The 19,775-nt window shown below is 43.2% G+C and overlaps 1 protein-coding gene across 2 annotated transcripts in view; it reads right to left on the bottom strand.

Moving 5' to 3' along the window:
- The window catches only part of LOC135514037 (GAS2-like protein 1), a 49,290-nt gene extending 32,284 nt beyond the window's left edge, over positions 1-17,006 (bottom strand). Inside the window, exons 1-2 of one of the 2 annotated variants that reach the window (XM_064937179.1) lie at positions 16,691-17,006; positions 14,752-15,720 (exon numbers count right to left, since the gene is read on the bottom strand). In XM_064937179.1, coding sequence (XP_064793251.1) covers positions 14,752-15,435 — 684 coding nt within the window. In that variant the 5' untranslated portion in view covers positions 15,436-15,720; positions 16,691-17,006. Of the gene's footprint in view, positions 1-14,751; positions 16,044-16,690 lie in introns of those variants that run through there. The other variant, XM_064937180.1, reaches the window with a different exon arrangement.
- Positions 17,007-19,775: the final 2,769 nt, after the last annotated feature.

Genomic DNA, 19,775 nt, shown 5'->3' with positions numbered 1-19,775 from the left:
GTGTTATCAAGTCTCTGTATAAATGCACCTGCACTGTGATAGTCTCAGAGGTCCGTTAAAAGCGCAGAGAGCATCATGAAGAACAAGGAACACACCAGGCAGGTCCGAGATACTGTTGTGAAGAAGTTTAAAGCCGGATTTGGATACAAAAAGATTTCCCAAGCTTTAAACATCCCAAGGAGCACTGTGCAAGCGATAATATTGAAATGGAAGGAGTATCAGACCACTGCAAATCTACCAAGACCTGGCCGTCCCTCTAAACTTTCAGCTCATACAAGGAGAAGACTGATCAGAGATGCAGCCAAGAGGCCCATGATCACTCTGGATGAACTGCAAAGATCTACAGCTGAGGTGGGAGACTCTGTCCATAGGACAACAATCAGTCGTATATTGCACAAATCTGGCCTTTATGGAAGAGTGGCAAGAAGAAAGCCATTTCTTAAAGATATCCATAAAAAGTGTAGTTTAAAGTTTGCCAAAAGCCACCTGGGAGACACACCAAACATGTGGAAGAAGGTGCTCTGGTCAGATGAAACCAAACCTGAACTTTTTGGCAACAATGCAAAACGTTATGTTTGGCGTAAAAGCAACACAGCTCATCACCCTGAACACACCATACCCACTGTCAAACATGGTGGTGGCAGCATCATGGTTTGGGCCTGCTTTTCTTCAGCAGGGACAGGGAAGATGGTTAAAATTGATGGGAAGATGGATGGAGCCAAATACAGGACCATTCTGGAGGAAAACCTGAAAGAGTCTGCAAAAGACCTGAGACTGGGACGGAGATTTGTCTTCCAACAAGACAATGATCCAAAACATAAAGCAAAATCTACAATGGAATGGTTCAAAAATAAACATATCCAGGTGTTAGAATGGCCAAGTCAAAGTCCAGACCTTAATCCAATCGAGAATCTGTGGAAAGAACTGAAAACTGCTGTTCACAAATGCTCTCCATCCAACCTCACTGAGCTTGAGCTGTTTTGCAAGGAGGAATGGGAAAAAGTTCAGTCTCTCGATGTGCAAAACTGATAGAGACATACCCCAAGCGACTTACAACTGTAATCGCAGCAAAAGGTGGCGCTACAAAGTATTAACTTAAGGGGGCTGAATAATTTTGCACGCCCAATTTTTCAGTTTTTGATTTGTTAAAAAGGTTTGAAATATCCAATAAATGTCGTTCCACTTCATGATTGTGTCCCACTTGTTGTTGATTCTTCACAAAGAAATACAGTTTTATATCTTTATGTTTGAAGCCTGAAATGTGGCAAAAAGGTCGCAAAGTTCAAGGGGGCCGAATACTTTCGCAAGGCACTGTAGATGTACAGGGGTGTAGAGCACTATAGGCTATGGCACTTCAGCAAAAAATGAATGAGTGAATGAATGAATGAACTACCCATCCCGGATCTGGGAGAATTGTCATCAACTACACTAATTAGCATAGAGCAATGGTCCAAAAATATTACTAGAAAATATTCATATTCATGAAATCACAAGTGAAATATAGTGAAACACAGCTTAGCCTTTTGTTAACCACCCTGTCATCTCAGATTTTGAAATTATGCTTTACAGCTGTCACGTTCTGACCTTTATTTCTGTTGTTTTTGTCATTATTTAGTATGGTCAGGGCGTGAGTTGGGGTGGGCAGTCTATGTTTGTTTTTCTCTAATTTGGGGATTTCTATGTTTCGGCCTAGTATGGTTCTCAATCAGAGGCAGGTGTCATTAGTTGTCTCTGATTGAGAATCATACTTAGGTAGCCTGGGTTTCACTGTTTGTTTGTGGGTGATTGTCTATGTTAGTTGCTTCTGTCAGCACAGTCCTTATGATAGCGTCACGGTCGTTATTTGTTTATTGTTTTTGTATTCAGTGTTCAGTACTTTCTTTAATTAAATATTCATCATGAACACATACCACGCCGCATTTTGGTCCTCCGATCCTTCTCGCCACTCCTCTTCAGATGAAGAGGAGGAAGACCGTGACAACAGCCTTAGCAAGACAAGCGTTTGTGTAAGTTTATCAACAGCCTAGCATAGCATTATGTCCAGCTAGCAGCAGGAAGCTTGGTCACGAAAATCAGAAAAGCAATCAAATGATTTGTTTACCTTTGATGAGCTTCGGTTGTTTTCACTCACGAGACTCCCAGCTAGACAGCAAATGTTCCTTTTGTTCCATAAAGATTATTTTTATACCCAAAATACCTCCATTTGTTGGTCACCTTATGTTGAGAAATCCACCGGAAATAGCTGTCACGACAACGGCGAAAAAAATTCAGAATTATATCCATAATATCGACAGAAACATGGCAAATGTTTTTTTTTTATAATCAATCCTCAAGGTGTTTTTCAAATATCTATTTGATAATATATCAACCGGAACAATTGGCTTTTCAGTAGGAGCGAGAGGAAAAATGACTACCTCTGTCTTTTAAGCAAGAATCACTCTGAGAGCCCTGAGCTGGCCACTTACACAATGTAGTCGTTTACGCTCATTCTTCAACATAAAGGCATGAAACTACGTCAAAAATGCTGTAGACACCTTAGGGAATACGTAGAAAAAGGAATCTGGTTGATATCCCTTTCATTGGCCAATAGGGGTGCATAGGAACTCAACAGTTTCAAAACATGAGTCACTTCCTGATTGGAATTTTCTTAGGCTTTCGCCTGCAATATCAGTTCTGTTATACTCAGACAATATTTTGACAGTTTTGGAAACTTTAGAGTGTTTTCTATCCTAAGCTGTCAATTATATGCATATTCTAGCATCTGGTCCTGAGAAATAGGCGGTTTACTTTGGGAACGTTATTTTTCCAAAAATAAAAATAGTGCCCCCTAGTTTCAAGAGGTGAACTTTCATTTATACAAATCTACATTTTCATTGCTTGCTAGTAAATAAATAAATAGGTATTTTAAAAAGTTTGGACTATTCATTAATTATTCAACAGCAGTCGACAGGGTTGTTATGGCTCTGAGGCTAATGTTGTGTCAAATGGACAATGCCCCAATCCTCTCCAACCTAACATGGTATAACTTGATACAGAATCTTTTCTTAATTTATAGACTAATCAACACTGATCAGGCCCTGTCCTGGTCGATATGCCACCCTAGGCAAGACAGCAAAAAAATGCCATCCTCCTATCCCTGCAAAGTAGAATGAATAGCCTAGGCTATACTGTCAGCCCACAATGCAATTTTATGAATGCCCATGTGGTAGCCTACCTTTTGAATAACAGGCTATTTACCGTGAATACCTTCCATTTGGTTACATTAATTTCTGTTAATGCATGTATTAAAGTGGATAAATAGTCTCTACCATCTGTTCAATTGGCGAATGTGCAATCACTGGAGAATTAACTGGATGAGCTCTGTTCAAGACTATCCAATCAACGTGATCTGAAAAACTGTAACATCCTGTTTCTCAGTCGTTACTTAAATATAACTCCGTTTTTACTATATATTCGGCAGGCAGGACAAAACCGCAGCGTCAGGGAAGCTCAGGGGAGGGGGTGTGTCTCTTTGTTAACAACAGTTGGTGCGTGATCACTAATATTAAGCAAATCTTGAGGTTCTGCTCGCCTGAGTTAGAATACCTCATGATTCTATACTCATTTACCAAGAGCGTTCATCTATATTTTTCGTAGCTGTCTGTTTACCACCAGAAACCGATATTGGCAGTAAAACCGCACTCAACGTGCTGTATAGGTCCATAAGCAAACAAGAAAATGCTCACCCAGAGGCAGCGCTCATAGTGGCCAGTGACTTAATGCAGGAAAACTGAAATCAGTTTAACCTCATTTCTACCAGCATGTCACCTGTGCAACAAGAGGTGAAAACTCGAGATCACCTTTACACAGAGATCAATACAAAGCTCTCCCTCACCCTCGACTTGGCAAATAACTCTTCCGGATTTTTGCTTATAAGAGTAAACTCAAACAGGAAGTACCAGTGAATCACTCAATATGGAAGTGGTCCGATTAAGCGGTTGCTAAGCTACAGGACTATTTCGCTAGAACAGACTGGAACATGTTCCGGGATTCAGCCCATGGCATTGAGGAGTTTACCACATCAGTAACAAGCTTCATTAATAAGTGCATTGACGACATTGACCATATATACATATCCCAACCAGAAGCCATGGAATACAGACAACATTCGCACTGAGCACTGAGGATAGAGCTGCAGCTTTCAAGGAGCGGGAAACTAATCCGGATGCTTATGAGAAATCCTGCTATACCCTCCGACAAACCCTCAAACAGGCAAAGCATCAATACAGGACCAAGATCAAATCCTACTACACTGGCTCTGACGCTTGTCGGATGTGGCAGGGCTCGCAAACTATCATGGATTGCAACGGGAAACCCAGCACTGAGCAGTCCAGTGACGCAAGCCTACCAGACGAGCTAAATACCACCAATACCCACTTCGAGCAACACTCAACCATGCATGAGAGCACCAGCTGGTCCAGATGATTGTATGATCACGCTCTCAGTAGCCGATGTGAGTAAGACCTTTAAACAGGTTAACATTCACAAGGCCGCAGGGCCAGATGGATTACCAGGACAGGACGTGCACTGTGAGCATGCGCTGACCAGCTGGCAAGTGTCTTCACTGACATTTTCAACCTGTTCACGCTGTTCATTGACTACTGCTCAGCGGTCATCGCCATAGTGCCCTCCAAGCTAATCACTAAACTAAGGACCTGGGATTAAAAACCTCCATATACAACTGGATCCTGGACTCATTGATGGGCCGTCCTCAGATACTATGGGCTAGCCAACAACAAATCCAACATGCTAACTCTCAACACAGGGGCCCCTCAGGGGTGCCTGCTTAGTCCCCTCCTGTACTCCCACCCACGATTGCGTGGATGTGCATGACTCCAACACCATCATTATGTTTGCAGACGACACGATAGTGTTAGGTCTGATCACCAATGAGACAGTCTACACTGAGGTCAAAGACCTGGCAGTGTGGTGCCAGGACAACAACCTCTCCCTCAATGTCAGCAAGACAAAGGAGCTGATAGGACTACAGGAAACGGAGGTCCGAGCACGCCTCCATCCATATCGACAGGGCTGTAGTGGAGCGATAGTCCATTTAGACAGGATACGTTGGCGTTCTTGGTCACAGGGACTATGGTGGTCTGTTTGGCAGGTCGAGAGCTTCAAGTTCCTCGGTGTCCACATCACTAAGGAATTATTATGGTCCACATGACTAAGGAATTATCATGGTCCACACACACACACACACGTCAACGCCTCTTCCACCTGAGAAGGCTGAAAAGGGGCGGCAGAGTAGCCTAGTGGTTAGAGTGTTGGACTCGTAACCGGAAGGTTGCAAGTTCAAACCCCCGAGCTGACAAGGTATAAATCTGTCATTCTGCCCCTGAACAGGCAGTTAACCCACTGTTCCTAGGCCGTCATTGAAAATAAGAATTTGTTCTTAACTGACTTGCCTAGTTAAATCAAGATGACGGTCAATCACCCTTGGTCTGGGGCTCCATGCAAGATCTCACCTCAAGGGGGCATAAATCATCATTAGGAAGGTGAGGGATCAGCCCAGAGATACACGGCAGGACCTGGTCACTGACCTGAAGAGAGCTGGGACCACAGTCTCAAAGGAAACCAATAGTAACACACTACGCTGTCACGGATTAAAATCCTGCAGCGCAAGCAAGGTCCCCCTGCTCAAGCCATCTGAAGTTTGCCAATTACCATCTGGATGATCCAGAGGAGGAATGTGGTCTGATGAGAGGAAGAAGAAGGATGAGTACAACCCCAAGAACACCAAGAACACCATCCCAACCGTGTCCTTTAGTAGTGGTTTCTTTGCAGAAATTCGACCATGAAGGCCTGATTCACGCAGTCTCTTCTGAACAGTTGATGTTGAGATGTGTCATTTACTTGAACACTGAGGTGCAATCTGAGGTGCAGTTAATTGCCGATTTCTAAAGCTAGTAACTCTAATTTGTATTTATTTATTTTATTTAACTAGGCAAGTCAGTTAAGAACAAATTCTTATTTACAATGACGGCCTACCTCCAGCCAAACCCGGGCCACGCTGGGCCAATTGTGCGCCGCCCTATGGGACTCCCAATCACGGCCAGATGTGACAGACTGGATTCAAACCAGGGACTGTAGTGACACCTCTTGCAAGGAGATGCAGTGCCTTAGACCGCTGCGCCACTCAATGAACTTATCCTCTGCAGCAGAGGTAACTCTGGGTCTTCCTTTCCAGTGGCGGCCCTATGAGAGCCAGTTTCATCACAGCACTTGATGGTTTTTGCGACTGCACTTGGAGAAACTTTAAAAGTTCTTACAATTTTCCGGATAGACTGACCTTCATGTCTTTAAAGTAATGATGGACTGTCGTTTCTCTTTGCTTATTTAAGCTGTTCTTGCCATTATATGGACTTGTTTTTTTACCAAATAGGGCTATCTTCTGTATTCTACCCATATATTGTCACAACACAACTGACTGGCTCAAACGCATTAAGAAGGAAAAAAATTCCACAAGGCACACCTGTTAATTGAAATGCATTCCAGGTGACTACCTCATGAAGCTGGTTGAGAGAGAATGCCAAGGTTATGCAAAGCTGTCAGCAAGGCAAAGGGTGGCTACTTTGAAGAATTTCAAACATATTTTGATTTGTTTAACACTTTTTTTTGGTTACTACATGATTTCATGTGTTATTTAATAGTTGTGAAGTCTTCACTATTATTCTACAATGTAAAAAAAAAAATGTCTAAATAAAGAAAAACCTTGGAATGAGTAGGTGTGTCCAAAGTTTTGACTGGTACTGTATAGTGCATTTTTATTTTGACCCATTAATGTTGTGTCAATACGAAAATGCGACAGATCCTCTCCAATTTTGCCTTCATATGTTGATTAGGTAATAACCTGAATGATAATTAAATGCCATGATAATAAGGAAGTGTAATGGCTCGTTTCAAATAGGTTTAATTAAGAAGCATATCCATGTAAACAAGTGTACAAACAGAATGCGCCACTCGGGAGGCCCAGTACTGATATTTTAACACTCCCAAAGCCTAGGACCAAGAGGCATGGAGAGGCAGCCATTTAGTTATTATGCCCCAAACCTCTGGAATAGCCTGCCAGAGAACCTGAGGGGGGCCGAAACGTTCTCTTAAAAAAGTGATCTTCAAACCTATTTGTAGTTTGCATTTCCTTAGGGGGCTTTTTAGTCATTCAGTTGTCATTCTTTTTTAAAGCCTTAAGTGTGTTGTGTAGTAAATATTTCAGCTTTTATTTTCATATTTTTTCCTGTAAAGCACATTGCGTTGCATTCCATGTCTGAAATGTGCTGTAAAAATAAAGCTTGATTTGATGTGAGAAAGATGCAGAAATGATTTGGTTTAGCTAACGTTACCTAGCTATGTAGCCAGAAATACTTTTCGATTTTATTTATTTATTTTTACGTCCAATGTTTGTTTCCCATGCGTCATCAATGGGCCGCGCGTTGCGTTCTGGGTGATTCTTGGACAAGGAGAGCGCTCCTTCAACGAGTGAATGTAAGTCAATTGGGTGCTAGCTCAAAAACCCAACATCAGCATAAATTTAGTTAAGAAGTACAACATTACAAAACATTTCAGAGTTGTGAGATAATTAACTTCTCAGTAATATCGTATAATTTTGGAATCGTGACATTATGTTCTTTAAAGGAAAATAGACAGGTTTATCAACTCATATTCCCGGAGTTTGAGAAGAGATTGCGTGATGATTAGCTTAGCAACCGCGTGACAACGCGACTGGTCGACAGTGCTGGGTGGGCGTTTATACGTTTCAACATTCATTGCCCAATGTGATTCCTAGCATCTCCTTTCTCTAACATCTCTGGTGTCGACTAGCTAGCTATATTATAATATGAATGATACTGCATGATAACGTTACTGTACTTTTATATTCGTATGGGAGTGGTAAACGTTCATGATTGATATTCTAACGTAAGCATGTTGTTAGCTAGCTAGCATGAGTTAGCTGTGTATTGTGCTGAGGTCTATAAAGCACTAAAGGTAATAGACACTAAAAAGTCTGCAGGTCCAGACAACTTGGATCCCTACCTCCTAAAGATAGCAGCTGGTATTCTTACTGAGCCTGTGGTTCACATTTTCAACTTGAGTCTCTTGACCAATTCCATACCCAGTATTTGGAAATCAGCTTATGTTCTCCCTCTGCTAAAGGTTGGAGATCCCTCAGATGCTAATAACTATCGTCTCATGTCCAAACCCTATCCTGGCCAAAGTCTATGAATCCATAGGGAACTCACAGTTAGAAAACATCTTAACTGAAAATAACATACTGGCTTTAGATTGGGACACAGCACCACAACTGCAGCTATGGCAGTGGAAAATTACATAAATGCACTTGATGAAAAGCAACATTGTGCTGCTCTGTTAGTTGATTTATCAAAGGCAATTGATTCAGTTGACCATGAATTGTTGCTAGCTGGATTCAGTAACATTGGTCTCAGTGAAGGGGCAGTAAATATCTTTCTGACAGAACACAATGTGTATATACTGACAATCACAAGTCTAGCTTTCTTAAGATTAATAGAGGTGTGCCCCAGGGTTCCATTTTAGCTCCTGTGTTGTTCTCAATGTGTATTAATGATTTGGGAAATGGGATGCAACCAGTAAAGCTGCATCTATATGCAGATGATAGTCATATATTCATGTGCACCTTCTCTGGTTCAGGCTGTTGAAGAGCTCCAGACTGCTTTTCAGTCACTTTTGGCCTCCCTTTGTGGTCTCAAACTGGTATTGTACAAAAAACTAAATTCATGACCTTTACCAGAGCTAGCACTCAGTCAGGGAAGGTTAGCATTGTCATATCTAGCAGCTTATCCATTGAAGTGTTGTCCTACAAATACCAAGGTATATGGTTGGATGACAAGTCATTTAAAGTTCATATGGATAATCTTGTGAGGAAGCCTGAATTGAAATTGGGGTTTTATTTTTGTAATAAGGCTTGCTTCCCTCTTATGGCCAGAAAGAAGCTGGCTGTTCAGGACACTTTTCTCTCTGTAATTGATTATGGTGACTTGTTGTATATGCATGCAGCCTCCTCCGGACTATGTTTATCATGCATCCTTGCACTTTATTACAAATGTCAAGTCACTCACCCACCATTGTACCTTGTACCAAATGATAGATTGTACCTCACTTTATATGCGCATGAAAGCTACATTGTATGTGTCCAAACACACTAAGACAGTTGTGTAGAAGGCACAAGAATGCCTCTTCTCCCTTAGGGGTTTGATTTGAAAAGATCCTCAACAGCTGCACCATTGAGCGCATCCTGACTGGCTGCATCACTGCCTGGTAATGGCAACTGCTCGGCCTCCGACCGCAAGGCACTACAGAGGGTAGTGCGTATGGCCCAAAACATCACTGGGGCCAAGCTTCCTGCCATCCAGGACCTCTATACCAGGCAGTGTCAGAGGAAGGCCCTAAAAATTGTCAAGACTCCAGTCACCCTAATCATGGACTGTTCTCTCTGCTACTGCACAGCAAGCGGTACCGGAGCGCTAAGTCTAGGTCCAAAAAGCTTCTAAACAGCTTCTACCCCCAGCCATAAGACTTCTGAAAAGCTAATCAAAGGGCTACCCAGAACCCTCTTTTACACTGCTGCTACTCTGTTTATAATCTATGCATAGTCACTAACTCTATATATTACCTTAATTAACCGGTGCCCCCGCACATTGACTGTACCGGTACCCCCTTGTATATAGACTTACTTAGTATTTTAATGCTGCGGTTTAATTATTAATTACTTTTATTTTCCTGTTGTATTTGGCGCATGTGACCAATACGATTTGATTCACCTACAAAGCCCTTTTGGTTAAACTCCCTCTTTTACCTCTCTAGTCTGGTCTCCTTCACCACCAGCAGTTACCATACCCGGTCTGCTAGGTGATTGCTAGGAAATGTACAGTATTAGACAAGACTGCCTTCTCGTCTTGTGCACAAGAGGCATGGAATAGTCTACAATCTCCGCTTCATTTAGATATATTAGTGCCACTGAATGAATTTAAAATATTGATGGGAGACTAACAGAGGAGTGTAAATGCTTTTTTTTAGGCTGGATCATGTTGTATGTTTTGATTCTGTAATATATTGATTGTTGCTGCCTTCTTGACCAGGTCTCAATGGGCTTTTCCTTGTTAAATAAAAACATTTAAAATTGTCTGCTAATTTAATGTGTACGTACAAGACAATAAACCCTTTAATTGTCTGCACATGCTGGTGAATTGTTGCGTTATTCAAGAGTGTAATATATTTTAGAAGAGAGGTTGCTTGGATTGATAAATAGTTTAATGTAATGGATGACAGTAAGAACATTCTGTTATCCACAATTTGACAGAATGGCATCATAGGAGAGATCAGAAAACTATCCCTGAGCCAGACTCCTGCTGGCACTTCAACAGTTTAGGCCTAAGTCAGTTAACCCATAGAGCAAAGCTGATCACCAGGTTAGTGAACTTCTGTCCTTAGCCGTCTGGTGGTTAATTAATAGAGCAAATTGAGTGTAGTGTCATTGATTGATAATTGCTCATATGATAACCCTTTGAATCATTGTCATCAAGACAGACATTTTGCCAATAAAGTTAGTGTGAAGGAGGCTATCGGTTGTCATTAGTTACCACAGCGATAATTATGGCTAAACCCACCTATTTCTACAATATCTTAATCTGATTTTAAACCTAACCACACCTATCATTATGCCTAACCCTAACCTTGTTTTTCTAAAATTATCATTTTTGTTTTAATGAATTTTTACAATAGACATTTGATTTTGTGGCTGTGGTAGCTAGTGACAAACGTTCAAAAATAGAGTTTTGATTATCACTGATTTGCCAAAAGACACTATTCAAATCCAGGGGCTTAGAGCTTTAAATGAAAATTCCCTTTATTCAAAATAAAAGACTTACGAGAGAGCGAGAGAGAGGGCCAACCTGACACGCCACAAGGCCAGCACAATGCAAGAAAACAGCCGTGGCTGCATGACTGACTGCTCTGCTCACTGGAAACACGGCTGGTGACACAGCTGTGGACCAATGATAATATCACTAAGCCCTTCAACTTACTTTCTCTCTCTCCCCATCTAGCTCTCATGACGTTTCCAGTAATTACACAGAGACCAATCTCCTGGGAAGCATCTATATTGGAAATACAAGAGTATGGGAAGGCCGAGGCAATTGCAATGCAGAGAATACCGGTGACTAAGGTTGTGGATGACCCATAATGCCTTGCGGGTTAGTGGATATTCAGTGGCTGGCTTTGTTGACTGTTATTGGATCAAAACCCCTCCAGTTGTACAAAAGTAGGATTTAAGTTAATTTACTGCTGGTCCATTTCGTCCTGCCTCAATGCCACTATGATCCAGACAAGGTCAGTTCCAAATGATAAATCAAATACTGTATGAGCAGATCTATAGACAAAGGGATTTCAAAGAGCTGCATTAACTGGAACAGGATGCTTTAGCACATTTACAGGAACACAGTGCAGTATAGTAATGCTATATTATTGTACTATGCAGGACTGTAACTAATAATGCTGCTTTGTTGTGTTCCCCTTTCTGTGCCCTCCTGGTTTCTTACTGTGAGAGCCTCATGTTGCTGATGCAGGCAGTTTTCCTCCAGCATCCAGGCACTTTATTCAGGTAGACAGAGAGAGGCTTTAAGGGTAGCTGAATCGTAGGAAGTTCACTCAGCGTGCACGGTGAGTCATACTGCCCCTTAGAAAAAGGACATGCACTTGACTTGCTGTGTCCCCTCACTATCCCTTAGTGGTGTGGGTGGGTGATGAGGTAAGACACCATGTCTCACCCCCTTGCCCTCACACATTCTCATAGGAACATCAGCAGTCAACCAAGATTAAAGTTTGGAATAGTAATATCAGCGTATCCAGTTATGGTAGTGAGTGTATGTGGGCACTAATACGAGGTCAGGGGTTGGGTGCATAGTACCTCTCTCTGTACGCCCTCAGAAGCAAGTGTTCATGGTTGTGATCAAGCAGTTAGTGCTTGGCCATGTGAGAAGGACTACAGAGGGCCAAGTGGGCATGAGTATTGACTGCTGACTGGCTCTCCCTCTCTCTGTCTACCTCCCCCTCCTATCTGTGGTGTGAAAGGATGGCATTGTCCTCACTCTGCTCATCTGCACCAAAATATGAATTTTTCCACTCGTAAACTAAACACGCGTTCCAGCAGCTAACCCCTGTCTGCCTGTTAGTTTCTCTGTCTCTAACAATGCCTCTCTCATGCTCACACACACAGTGGGACTGGATGTTGAGGTGTATAAGACTGCTTTAAGACAGCCCAGGGGGAACACACTACACCCCATCTGCATGCAAATGGAAGCATCAAGTTATAAAGGGATAATAGATTGTGTATAACACTGATGTCAGAATGTGTTCAGCTACCATAACACTTACCATACAGCTGCACTGTTCCACATGAACAAATAAGAAGCACATGAACAAATAAGAAGGAGCAGTAGCTCCCCTGATTGCTAACCACCTCGTAGGGGCAGGGCTGAAGTGACATTTCCCTAGAGGAATCCTTAAAATGTCACCATCTACCCTACCTACACAGCCTTTTAGAGCCTGTGTGTGAGAGAATGTGTGGATTAGGAGGCAAACACACAGTAAGGCAGCATGCACTCTAAACACACACAGGAGAGCAGGGAGTCAACATATCAGGGAGATTCGTTTTTACGAAAGGGACCTCACTTCTGGCACAGTAATGTTTTTAACTCTGGGAGAGCATTCCGATAGGTCAGGACTGCATTCAACTGTTCCATGGGTTGCTTTTGCACCATGAAACAACATTGAATGTGTTTTTCTCTTGGACAAGGGCTGGGGATGTGTTGTTTTAGGAAATTTGATAAATTGTTATTTTTGTTCAATATGGGAGAATGTACACTAATCAAAAAAATAAAGGGAACACTAAAATAACACATCCTAGATCTGAATGAATGAAATATTCTTATTAAGTACTTTTTTCTTAACATAGTTGAATGTGCTGACAACAAAAGCACACAAAAATGATCAATGGAAATCAAATTTATCAACCCATGGAGGTCTGGATTTGGAGTCACACTCAAAATTAAAGTGGAAAACCACACTACAGGCTGATCCAACTTTGATGTAATGTCCTTAAAACAAGTCAAAATGAGGCTCAGTAGTGTGTGTGGCCTCCACGTGCCTGCATGACCTCCCTACAATGCCTGGGCATGCTCCTGATGAGGTGGCGGATGGTCTCCTGAGGGATCTCCTCCCAGACCTCGAGACATGATGTCACAGATGTGCTCAATTGGATTCAGGTCTGGGGAACGGGCGGGCCAGTCCATAGCATCAATGCCTTCCTCTTGCAGGAACTGCTGACACACTCCAGCCACATGAGGTCTAGCATTGTCTTGCATTAGGATAAACCCAGGGCCAACCGCACCAGCATATGGTCTCACAAGGGGTCTGAGGATCTCATCTTGGTACCTAATGTCAGTCAGGCTACCTCTGGCGAGCACATGGAGGGTGGTGCTGCCCACCAAAGAAATGCTACCCCACACCATGACTGACCCACCGCCAAACCGGTCATGCTGGAGGATGTTGCAGGCAGCAGAACGTTCTCCACGGCATCTCCAGACTCTGTCACATGTGCTCAGTGTGAACCTGCTTTCATCTGTGAAGAGCACAGGGCGCCAGTGGTGAATTTGCCAATCTTGGTGTTCTCTGGCAAATGCCAAACGTCCTGCACGGTGTTGGGCTGTAAGCACAACCCCCACCTGTGGATGTCGGGCCCTCACACCACCCTCATGGAGTCTGTCTGACCGTTTGAGCACACACATGCACATTTGTGGCCTGCTGGAGGTCATTTTGCAGGGCTCTGGCAGTGCTCCTCCTGCTCCTCCTTGCACAAAGTCGGAGGTAGCGGTCCTGCTGCTGGGTTGTTGCCCTCCTACGGCCTCCTCCACGTCTCCTGATGTATCTGTCTTCTGGTAGCGCCTCCATGCTCTGGACTACACTGACAGACACAGAAAACCTTCTTGTCACAGCTCGCATTGATGTGCCATCCTGGACGAGCTGCACTACCTGAGCCACTTGTGTGGGTTGTAGACTCCGTCTCATGCTACCACTAGAGTGAAAGCACCGCCAGCATTCAAAAGTGACCAAAGCATCAGCCAGGAAGCATAGGAACTGAGAAGTGGTCTGTGGTCACCACCTGCAGAGCCACTCCTTTTTTGGGGGTGTCTTGCTAATTGCCTATAATTTCCACCTGTTGTCTATTCCATTTGCACAACAGCATGTGACATTTATTGTCAATCAGTGTTGCTTCCTAAGTGGACAGTTTGATTTCACAGAAGTCTGATTGACTTGGAGTTACATTGTGTTGTTTTAAGAGTTCCCTTTATTTTTTTGAGCAGTGTATTTAAGAACGGTCTGCATCCTACATTTGAAATTTTTGTCATTTAGCAGACACTTATCAAGAGTGACTTAAAGGATCAATTAGGGTTAAGTGCCTTGCTCAAGTGCACGTCAGATTGTTCCCCTAGTCAGCTCAGGGATTTGAACCAGCGACCTTTCGGTTACTGGCCCAATGTTCTTAACAGCTAGGCATACTAAACGCGTATGGAAATGTAATAGGAGGGCATTCTGTGCAGTCATTTTTCCTTTCCTTTTCCCAAACTCAATTGTAGGTATATCAGTGAAACAATACACCTGAGAGGTGTTACTTACCAACTCATCTAAGTTTCTCATGTCACACAGCACCCTCTGTTTCTGTTGCCAATGTGCATAGGGGGCAGGCTCGGGTTCATCCACCACACTCTCTTTCCGAACGAAAGCCCTGCTTATTGGAAGCAGGCTTGGGCTGGGCTCCCCCAGGTTCTCCTGGTCCCGGATCTCCTCCTCGATCTCCTCCTCCAGCTGGATCAGCATCGGGGCCAGCATGCCGAACTTGGCGCCACGCCTCGCCACCTCCAGCAGGCACAGCACAAAGTTCTTCTCGTTGCATTTCTCCACTATGTCGTTGGTCTCGAACATGAGAACATCCTTGATCCACAGTTCCTGACGACACCAGCCGATGAAATTGGACACGTTGTCCCGAGCCAAAAACGAGCCAGGAACCACGTTTCTTGACTGAAAGACCACATCCTTGGTTGGCATCCTCAATGACTGTGCAGCCTCTGGGTACTCCAGTTGAAAGTCCAGCGCTGCGCGATTCACGTTGTTGGCATGCCGACAGAGGGCACAGCCAGTCTCCAGCCCTTCCATAAAGGTGTCCGCCGTTATATCCAGTTCATACAGCGTGTTAAACCACTCGGCCAAGTCCTCTTTCATGGCATACAGGTATTCCTCGCTGGACTTGAATGGCCGGATGCTTTTGGAAGCAGCAGACTGGATGTTACTCTGATCAGCCATATTGTCGGAATATGTATCAATGCAGGCTATTTAATCATTCCAGATTGGATCATTCCATAAACACAGTCCAAAACCGTATGGAGCAGAGCAAATTAACCGCGTCGACGCACCCATGACAAACGCACATATACGGCATCTCAATCGAGGTCCTTGAATGAATCCTTTGTATTGTTAAAGCATATTGACATCATGCTAGAAAACCGTGGTGCGTGGATGCGTTTCCGGATGTCTGCGTGATATCAGTTTCCTATAATGATAGCATCGCTATTTCTCACCGAACTCCAACTGCGGGAGAGAGAGAAACCGGTATGGTTAGCTACAGATGGATACACACCCAATGCATAAAGCTTCCCGGTGCCCTAGATCCTACCCCGGTGAATATACAATGCGTTGCGATAGTCATGTTGCTGGTTTGCCTGGATGGTCCAAATCACTTCTTCGCAGTCTCCCTCAATATAAAGACTCCACACTGACCAGTGGCAGGCTTCACAGTTCCCTTGCCGAGTAACATCGTCCCCCGCTCATTAATTGCTCGGCCCATATTGCACCGCCTCCTACTATAAGCATGCTGACCGGCTCTAGCTTAGACAAGAGACAGGCAGAGCGATTCAGTGGCATATCCCATTATGAGGGATAAGCGCCGGTAGAAGGGGAAAAAAACTTAACCCTGTATCCACCGCTTGACAATAATATAGCATAGCCTAGGGTTTATACCACTGAAAAACGGTAGCCATTATTTTTGAATGAAACACACCTATTGCGTAGGATATAGCCTTCGATTGCAGAGTTGACAATTGACAACCTGTCACACTGTACCATGCAGATGCGCATTAATACGTTGGATATGGCACATGAGCTGTGGGCATTTAAGATCAAGTAGGTTGTTAGGCTACAAAGGCCTACATTATTACCTGCAGTAGCCTATAATAATGTAATATCAGCTCGTGAAGTCAGTGTACTGATAAAAGGGTGGAACGCATGTTTACATTAGGCTCCAGCTATCGTAAGAAGATAAAGAACATAAGTGTTCACATGGTGAGAAAAAAACATGACATCGAGAATTAACGGACCACGGGTAAGCGACCACCGTCTTTAAATGCACATCATAAGCCGTCAATGAAAATACCATCATTATACAATCTTGACAATATTTCAAATGACGCGATGACCTCACTGTGTGGTTAATGTACATGACCCAGATTTACTAAATTATACAACTTCATTCTCATAAAAAACATGTTCATTCTTTACATACCTTTTGACCTGTCTACATTTTCTGTCAAAGACGACGTTTGTCGAAAGAAACAAATCGAAACCATCCCCCAGAACAAGAGCTGTAATACTGCCCACACTTTGAACGAGTTCAAAAGTGTAGAATTAATGACACCCTAGTCGTTTTAAAAAAGACACCATCTGTCCTTACACTTGTTTATGTCATTGCTAAAACACCAAATCACTTTCAACACCAGGACACGGGGCAAGAAAAAAAAGAGAGGGAGGCGAGTCTATTTCCTCCGGCTTGAAAAGGCAGACAAAACCTGCCAAGGAAACATTAGCAGGTCATCAGGCAGCCTACGTCCGAAGACTGCATCAAATTCAGGCATGCCCATTTTACTACAGGACAAATTGGTCCAAATTAGTATCCAGATTACTCCAAAGGAAGCAGAAATTAATATTACAATGTAACGACCAAGAAAAGTCTACAGTGTAGCCTTCAAAGATTATCAACACACCAACTCCACTTTAGTTTTGCTGTGCCTTAGAGATCTTTGGTGGGCGGCGAAAGTAATTATATTTAGGCAGATTGTGTTGGGCTAATTATTTTAGCTGTGGTTCATTATGTAGAATTGAAAGCTGAATGTAAAACCGGGTGAGGAGGAGAAAGCAGTATAAGGGAAGTCATCTCTACCAGTGATGTAATCCGTCCCTCAGACGAGCATGTGTATTAAGCATTCTGGGGAAATCAGTGAGATGTATATCTATTACACACACACACATACATACATACACACACGGACACCCATTCAAATGAGTGGATTCAGCTATTTTAAACACACCCGTTGCTGACAAGTGTACAAAATCGAGCACACAGCCATGAAATCTCTATAGACAAACATTGGCAGTTGAATGGCCTTACTGAAGAGCTCGGTGACTTTCAACGTGGCACAGTCATAAGATGTCACCTTTCCATCAAGTCAGGTCCTCAAATTTCTGCCATGCTAGAGCTCCCCCTGTCAACTGTAAGTGGTTTTATTGTGAAGTTGAAACCTCTAGGAGAAATAACAGCTCAGCCTCGAAGTGGTAGGCCACATAAGTTCACAGAACTGGGCCGCCGAGTGCGTAAAAATCGTCTGTCCTCGGTTACAACACTCACTACAGAGTTCAAAACTGCCTCTGGAAGCAACATCAGCACATTAACTGTTCGTCGGGAGCGGGAGCTTCATGAAATGGGTTTCCATGGCCAAGCAGCCACACACAAGCCTACGATCACCATGCGCAATGCCAAGCATTGGCTGAAGTGGTGTAAAGCTCGTCGTCATTGGACTCCGGAGCAGTGGAAACTCATTCTCTGGAGTGATGAATCACGTTTCACCATCTCGGAGTCCGACGGAGTAATTTGTGTTTGGGAGATGCGAGAACACCACTACCTGCCCCAATGCATAGTGCCAACTGTAAAGTTTGGTGGAGGAGGAATAATGGTATGGGGCTGTTTTTCATGGTTTGGTCTAGGCCCCTTAGTTCCAGTGAAGGGAAATCAACACTACAGCATACAATGACATTCTAGATAATTATGTGCTTCCAACTTTGTGGCAATAGTTTGACAATGCCCCTGTGCACAAAGCGAAATCCATACATAAATGGTTTATCGAGATTGGTGTGGAATAACTTGACTGGCCTGCACAGAGCCTTGACCTCAACCCCATTGAGCACTTTTGGGATGAATTGGAACGCCGACTGCGAACCAGGCCTAATCAACCAACATCAGTGCCCGACCTCGATTAATGCTTGTGGCTGAATGGAAGCAAGTTCCTGCAGCAATGTTCCAACATCTAGTGGCAAGCCTTCCCAGAAGAGCTGAGGCTGTTATAGCAGTAAGTAAACTCCATAATAATGCCCATAATTTTGGAATGAGATGTTTTTCGAGCAGGTATCCACATACACATCCATCAGACGAAGTGTCAGGGCAGGGGGAAAAAAGTTCCTTCCCAAGTTGCATCTCAATATAGAAGACCTATAGTATTGGTCGCTCTGTGTCAATATGAAATAAGCCTAGTAGTTACACTTTGATACCTAGCCTGTTTATATTCAAACTTCATTTTGGATTCCCACTGCTATTCCAGTTCACAGCCAGAGCCAGACAAGCACCGTCTGAAACAACAGCTGCACCATTCTCGTCTCTGCACATGCTGCTCTGCTGTTATGTGATGATTTGAATTTCAGTATGGAAAGAGGAGGGCCTTGTTTTGATTTGAAAAATACAGTTGTTTCTTTAAGAGAGAGAGGGTGGTGGAGGGAGGGAGAAAGAGACTGGTGGGATGAGATCATTTTCTGGGCCGGGATGAATCAGCTTTTCTGTGACACAGACAACTCACACACCATGCTCAGTTCCCCAGCATGAGCAACTGGCTCCCAGTCATCAGCTGTGACCGGACTTCACCCGCACACAAAACACTGGGCTTTGCTCTTTAACTGGAAATTAGACATTTGAGAAGTTAGGGCTGGAGCATTTAGAGCATTCATATTTCATTTGATAACCAGGACACCGTACAACAAAGTACAATGATTGCACCCCGTCTGTGATGTCAAAAGTGATTACAGGTATACAAACAGACTGGATTATAAAAGCAGACCCAACTGTTAAATTTAAACAAAGCTCAATTCATTCTCATTGGGAAGTGAAGAGTGATTATCAAAATTGCTCTGAGAATGTCTGGACATATGCTGAACAGATGCATTAAGAAATGTGGTATAAGTCACAGCCAGGGGAGGCTGACATCTGGTTAATAACATCCATTGCCTCTTGATATGATTGAGAGGTTTCCCAAACAAAGAAAATAACTTGCAAAGACGTCATCGCAATTCTGTAAAAAAGCAAACGCCTGAAGGCAGTCGATGTCTATTCTCACCAGCAAATGTACAATTTAGTTCAGTCATTTTTGACAAAGTACCTCTTCATTCACTAGCCATTATACAGTTAATTCGGGAAGTAGTCAGACCTCGACTTTTACCACATTGTTAAAAATGAGGCTAATGTAACAATGTGTAAATAGTTTTTCCTCAATCTACACACAATACCCCATAAAAACAAAGCAAAAATATTTAGAAATGTTTGGGAATGT

The sequence above is a fragment of the Oncorhynchus masou genome, chromosome 25 (genome assembly GCF_036934945.1).
Source record: "Oncorhynchus masou masou isolate Uvic2021 chromosome 25, UVic_Omas_1.1, whole genome shotgun sequence".
NCBI classification, from domain to species: Eukaryota; Metazoa; Chordata; class Actinopteri; order Salmoniformes; family Salmonidae; genus Oncorhynchus; species Oncorhynchus masou.
This window is presented reverse-complemented; position numbering and strand designations above follow the sequence as displayed.